The sequence below is a fragment of the Salvia miltiorrhiza genome, chromosome 8 (genome assembly GCF_028751815.1).
Source record: "Salvia miltiorrhiza cultivar Shanhuang (shh) chromosome 8, IMPLAD_Smil_shh, whole genome shotgun sequence".
Taxonomy (NCBI): Eukaryota; Viridiplantae; Streptophyta; class Magnoliopsida; order Lamiales; family Lamiaceae; genus Salvia; species Salvia miltiorrhiza.
The window spans coordinates 15,120,374-15,127,302 of record NC_080394.1 but is presented as its reverse complement, the minus strand read 5'-3'; the positions used below and the strand labels follow the sequence as shown (position 1 = coordinate 15,127,302).

The 6,929-nt window shown below is 40.1% G+C and overlaps 1 protein-coding gene across 1 annotated transcript; it reads right to left on the bottom strand.

Moving 5' to 3' along the window:
* Window positions 1-436: 436 nt before the first annotated feature.
* On the bottom strand, window positions 437-2,238 carry LOC131001339 (protein ENHANCED DISEASE RESISTANCE 2-like). Its single transcript, XM_057927704.1, has 5 exons — window positions 1,940-2,238; window positions 1,408-1,509; window positions 1,222-1,272; window positions 1,007-1,075; window positions 437-913 (listed from the first exon to the last, which is right to left on the bottom strand). Exons 1-4 carry the CDS (start codon window positions 2,081-2,083, stop codon window positions 1,049-1,051), a joined length of 324 nt encoding a protein of 107 aa, XP_057783687.1. The 5' UTR covers window positions 2,084-2,238; the 3' UTR covers window positions 437-913; window positions 1,007-1,048.
* Window positions 2,239-6,929: the final 4,691 nt, after the last annotated feature.

The following is a 6,929-nucleotide window of genomic DNA, read 5'->3' as shown; positions in this document are numbered from 1 at the left end:
GTATAATAACACTACTACAAAAAAGCTCATAGACTACAGTTCAACACCGTAGTCTATGTGATTTAATAACCGTAGTGATAGATGGTGTAGTCTATTCCCATCAATATAGACTACGGTTTTATAACCGTAGTCTATAGTTACTTAAGACTACACTTTTATATGCACATATACTACGAGTGGAAACCGTAGTCTATGTGTAATCATTACTACAGTGGAAACCGTAGTTAATTCTGTTTGAAATTGTAGTGTATTGAAAGAAAAGACTACGGTTTGTCAACTAGAATTCGTAGTCTATAGTATTTAAAGACTACACAGTTAGTGATCTTACTCTACGCCTATTGTCGTAGTGGTTGGCTATCGTCAACTAAAAATTATTGTTATTTTATTTAAAATTAACAAAAAATGAAATACAAATATTGATACACTAAAAAATTGTAATTGTCATATATAATTTCACAATATTTCATATTCTGTTAATGTACACTGAAATGAAGCTAACAACGACATGAGATTAAATATACAAAACAAAGAGTACAATATTTTTTTTCAAAACAATATCTACTAGTCTATTGTTGAAGAATCTTCGTGGAAAATTCAGCAAAAGTCTCCTGTTCTTGCTTCATTTCCAGCATATCCTGGCACAAAATTAAAACAAGATTTGCCATGAAAACATATAAAACAATCATGTCAACAAAGCATTTCTTACATTTCAAACAAAATTCCAGCTAATTGCAACATATATTATTTTAAAAGTATATTTCTTTCATTAAAATCAATAGACCAAATAAACATATACTAGTATATCTATAACACAAATCCATATTAATAAACCAAAGTTGTAGAATATTACCTCTACTTTTTATATGTGACTAAGAATGAGATTCACTCACTCAACACGAACTTCATCAATATCCTAGTTAGTATAACTCCGATTGTTAAACTATAAAAGATAAACTATTGTTTTATATGAAAAACGTATAATTGAGAATTAAGACAAATTACTTACATGTGAATGTATAGGCAAAAGCGACCATTCTTCATAAGCTCTTCAATAATTTCTTTCATGTAACGCATCCTGAAAAATCCACATTGCGTGAATGTACAGACATGTTAACATCATGACAAAACATGATATATACTGAGATATATATCTCAATAGTTTAAGAGATGAAGTCAACAAAGGAATTGCTCAAAACAAGATAGAAAAATCCATTAACTCACCTGTATGTTCACAATAAAAAAGAACTCGGGACCCCCCTTAGCAGCATATTTCTGCACGGTAAAAATAGTTTCATTTTCATTTACACAAACCAATAGCAATAGTGATTCGAGGCAAATTCTGAAGAGGTGACTGAATGTCTATAATTTATATTTTATAAAAGGCAAAGTGCAAAAAGTAACACTGACCTGAACTATGCCCCCGGGACGGCCACCAAGATCATCTTCTCTCTTGTCAGATCTCAACCAGTCAGCACCAACCATTTCCATCAATGTGCCTTTTGCTTTAATCTGGGTAGACAAAACATATCAATGAATCGTACACAGATGGACAATTTCACCACTGCGGTATTCACAAATCAAAAAAGAAAAGCCAAAGCAAAAACAAAACATTTGGGCCTTGTTAGCACTAATAGTTTCAACATCAGCAACTGCAACTGCATTGTATTATGATTCATATTGCAATAATCCAATATGTCTCTAAAAAGAAAGGATAAAACTAAGCAATCACCATCAACCATCAAAATACAAAGAAAACAAAAAAGATGTAAACATCTACATCTTAACGCAATATTCCACCAATCATTATGATTTGCCATGTATAAGCAACTATTAATTATTGTCTGAGATATTAAAGTAATTTTATAAATTAAAATACCACTTACTGGAGCTAAAGTAAGGTAGTTATACTGTAAATTCAAATGCTAGAAAGGGAAACTACCTTTTTTCTGTCATCCAAATAAGTCTTTCCACGAATAAGATATGTTGATGGATCTGTTGCTGTCCAACTACATAGCAAATTACAGGTTGGATCCTTCGGAAGAGTGTATCCATATTTGGACGATAGACTGTCTTCCCTTGCCATATCATGCAAGTCCACATAACCCTTCTTCTGAACTGCGGTTACCAATGTCTCAGGCCGTTAGAAGTTGAAATACAGAAGGCATTATATATAGAAATAGATCTCCTTGATGCACATAATCTAACAAAAAAAATTATAAAATAGAAGCAGGTTGAATGACCTCCCAGGATATGCACCCGTTGTCTTGATGGTATGCTGCAGCTCAAGAATTAGCTGCTCCAAAATATCAGCCTATACAAGAGTTGCAAATGAGTACCTTCGTCAAGAAGGGGCGAACATAATTTTCAGCAGCCGAACAGAATCTTTCATCACTCAGAAAATCAAGTGGTATTCTTTGTTCAGTATGAGTTCAGAAACAAAAGTACAGCATCAGAGGGTGTATCGGCGACATATGAAAGAAGCAACACAAAAAATTAAAGCAAGAGTTGGATTGTAAATTGATACTCACCTAAGCAAAAACTACAAGATTTATCTCATTTACAGCACATCTACTATATATTTATATTTATATATATCCGTGGTTGCTGGTCGGTGAGTGGCTGCAGCTGAGGCATAACCACCTGCCACCAAAAACATGTATTATTAAAAGTGCAAGAGGTTGGGTGTAAAGCATGTGTTAGAAACAAAAGTACAGTACTACGTTTAACACAATTCGCTTAATAACATCAATTGTCTGCCCTTGCATCGCCTCCATAAACCATCTTCTATCCTCCTCACTAAATCCAAAATTATACCAATTAAAGCACACATTTTGAATCAACCAACTAAGCATATGAATTCAACTGACAAACATTTGCTCACAACAAAATGAGAACCAAAATAAAATGGAAAAAAATGAGCAATTGGATTAAGAAATTGGGGAAATAATAGCGAATGGCTGCCGAATCGGCAGTTGGGACCAACCTTTGTCGATGAGACAATCGAAAACAATAGCGAATGGCTGCCGAAACGGCAGGAGAAGAGGCGGCGTCGAACTAGGGCGGCGGTTTGTGATGGGAGGACTGGGCACGACCCTTGCCTCCGTCGGGTGCGCGTGAGTGAGGATGTGAGATATGGAGCAGGGGACGGCGCTGGTGTCGCCAATTTCAGAGGCGGCGACAGCCGGCCTCACCGGAGCTATTCGCGGCAGAGATCCACGGGGAAAGAGAGAAGGGCGAGCTCCATTCGCCAACAGACGAGCTCTGTTGTGAACGGGAATTGAGAGAGAAAGACACTCCGGTGCACGGCGTCGACTTTGCCGGAGTTTCAGAGCCGCGTAGGGCGGCGATGCCGCCGGAAGTTGTAGCAGGGCGGCGACGATTTGGGCAGAGGAAGAGCTAGGGCACGATTCAGATGAAGGAGAAAAATTGGGGCTTTTCATCTTCGCCTTTTCCAGAGGATTTGAGGAAGAGCTAGGGCACGATTCAGATGAAAGAGATGGTCGACGGCTGCGGCGCCGGATTCCTCGCCGGAAACATATCGAGAGAGATGAGGAGCTCTCAGCGTAAGGAGAGAGAGAGATGTATTTAAAACATAGACCATTCATTTTTTATAATAAAAATAAATTTATTTTTATTAATATACTACAGCTTCTAGATTAACGTAAAGAAAAGTATAAATACACTACAGTTTGAAGATGATGGTAGAGAAAAGTAAAACTACACACACACATACACTACGTTATGAAGAAAAAATGTAGAGAAAACTAAGAAAAATCACGCTCATACACTACGAATGATAGAACCGTAGACTATGCCTATGATAGACTACATTTTTTATGTTATCGTAGTGTATAATCACGAAAAAACACGCACATACACTACAATTATGGTAAAAAACCGTAGTATATTAGTATAGACTACGAATTTTACAAAAAATCGTAGTCTATGCATTGTAGAGAAAGACCAAATTTGTAGTAGTGTAATCAAGTACATCTGAATTTTTGAGGCCTATATGTATCGACTTGATCCGTCTTCCAACCTGCTACAGGTTTACAATTCTCACAAAACAATGAGCGATAGCATTTTATTCTCTCTTGGCATGATGAATACTAAAAACTGGGAGCATCGAATGTTCTTCACGGCAAAAGCTAGCAATAGCACCAATCTCCAAAATGTTCCTTTAACTCGAACTAATCACGTCACAGACTCGCTTGCAGTTTGACTCCACCAAACCTTGCGCATGACCTAACTCCTTGATCCATGATAGAGCCTATTTTATTCCTATCAGTTCGCCCTCTTCTACGTTGCGTAAACCAGGGGTTTTGATAGTTATTCTGATAAGAAAGTTTCCCTCATGATTGCAATTAATCAGCCCGAGACCCATAGAATCGTCATCCTTAAAGAACGTTGCGTCCACTCCACAAAGAACCACCCCCATCGGGATTGGGTGCCATCCCAAGCAGACACCGGGGCGAAGATAAATGGGCGCCCTGCTCAGAACGAGGGCCCCAAGCTAAAAGCCAATCGCTCCGGCTACCGACAACTAGATCTACAGAACGGGCCAGATTCGGAAAGATCTCCTTCAAGACCACAGTATTCCGATCCTTCCAAATATGCCAGAGGAGCATGCAAATGTTCGTCTTTCGTTCCCCATTCGTATCATCAATAATCATGAATAAGGCTTTCGTGAAAGAGTCGCTTATGTTAGTGATGGAGTCGATGATCGAGGATAAGTTGCTGACTCGCCAACATTCCTCCGCAAAAGGACAGTAAAAGAAGGTATGCCACATATTCTCGAAACCACTCTTACAAGTAGCGCACTCACCTCCAACAGAAACTCCTTTAGATAACAAGTTATCTTTGGACGGGAGGTTGTTTCGGGCAGCTCGCCAAAGAAAGTTACGAACCTTGGGAGGAACATCAATCTTCCATAAGCTACTCCACTGACCCTCCACTTTGAAGGCATCGCCGAGGGTGAGAGAACTAGCCAATTTATAGGCTGACTTGATCAAATATTGGCCATTCTCCGAGAAGTGCCAGATCATCTTGTCCGGACTTGGGTGAAGGAACAACGGGATGCTAATGATATCCCAGAGGTCAGCTCCATTAACAATACTCTTCAAGAAATCCACGTCCCATATCCGTACCTACGGAATCATAAGATCATGAACCCTAAGTCCTGATAAATCGGGAGAGGGAGGGGGGAGGGGGGAGGAGGAGGCAATCTGAAAATTTTCAGCCCAACGAAGCCAATGATCATCAAACACTTGAACACTAGCACCATCATTGATACGCCACCGGACTCCCCTCTGGACCACGTCATGCGCCGAACAAATACTACGCCAAGTAAAACTCAGGCTGTGACCTATTTTGGCAGATAAGAAATCACAGTTGGGGAAATACTTAGCTTTCAAAATCTTATATACAAGGGCATCGAGGTCGTGGATGAGACGCCGCCCCGTTTCACCAAGCACGACAATGTTGAGGAGTTGAAGACTCCGAAAGTCCAACCCGCCAAGCTTTTTATCAACGCATAACCTTTCCCACTTCATCCAATTAATGCCTTTTTCAGCGCCATCATTATTACCGCACCAGAAAGTGTTCATCAACCGCTCTATTTCATCCGTCAAACTAGTTGGGAGAGCAAAAATAGCTATACAGAAATATGGAATGGCTTGAGCCACACCCTTGATAAGGATTTCATTTTCCACCTTGGAAAGTTTTTTACCGTTCCATCCCTGAATGCGACTCCACATTCTCTCCCGGAGATACTTGAAAAAATCCCGCTTCTTCCGACCCACTAGCGGTAAAATAGGCCCCACGGTAGTGTCGTTGACTAGTACATCATAGGTTACAGTGCGGACACAAAGGTTCATCCACCCACGCCACTTATCACAAAATCCAAGCCGACGTAAAACAACATCCAAATAACTCCAATCCACCATAACATAGGCCTTGCTGATGTCGATTTTGAGCGTGAGAGAGCCATATTTTCCCCTCATTTTCCTCTTCATGGAATGGATGGCTTTGAAGGCAATAAGGATATTGTCTTGAATAAGTCGGCCCTCAACTAAAGCCGACTAAGCACGATCGATAAGATGAGGAAGAACTCTCTTGAGCCTGTTGCAAAGAACCTTGGAAACAATCTTATACAAAACATTACACAGAGAAATAGGGCGGAGTTCCTTCATATTCGAAGGGAAAGTCACCTTTGGGACGAGAGATATCAAGGTGTGGTTCAGATTCGGCGGAAAAGACTCATTCTCAAGCCAAATAGAACAGCTTTGAAATATGTCCATGCCAACAACGTTCCAGAATTTTTGAAATTTTTTGGATTAAACCCATCCGGGCCCGGCGACTTGTTGGGTGCATTTGAGCAACAACAGTTTTGAACTCTTCCGGATGAAAAGACTGGGTAAGATCTGCATTCATTTCTTGATCGATAAACGACATCAGACGATCCAAAGCTCGGTGGAAGTCAGATTGAACATTAGACTCATCAAAAAGGTTTTCAAAGTAAAGCCGAGCAACCATGTTGACCTCACTAGTCGTAGCCCACCTCCCATCTTCCCGCTGAAGACGGCCAAAGGTATTAGACTTTCTCCGAGTAGAGGCCATAGCGTAGAATAACTTGGTGTTACAATCTCCGTCCTTGAGCCAATGTTGTTTAGCCCTTTGCTTCCAATGGGCTTCTTCCTATAGAAGTAGAGCCGCATACTCTTGTTAGGCTCACTGCATTATATTTATAGACGAAAGATCCCGGCAGCCTTGAAAAGAAGCAATCTATTGTTGCAGTCGAGACTTATTTAATCGCTCGTTTCGTCGAAGATGAGAAGCCCAAATAGAGATGGAGTCTGAGACAGCCGTGAGACTATCCGTAATGTTGATCCCACTGAGGTTAGTCCAACAATCACGAACAACATGGGGGA

Coding starts and splice junctions, on each gene's coding strand:
- LOC131001339 (XM_057927704.1), bottom strand. CDS start 2,083: ATGGCAAGGGAAGACAGTCTATCGTCCAAATATGGATACACTCTTCCG. Junction 1,510..1,939: donor ATTTGGATGACAGAAAAAAG/GTAGTTTCCCTT, acceptor TTGTCTACCCAG/ATTAAAGCAAAAGGCACATT. Junction 1,076..1,221: donor TTTTTATTGTGAACATACAG/GTGAGTTAATGG, acceptor TGGATTTTTCAG/GATGCGTTACATGAAAGAAA.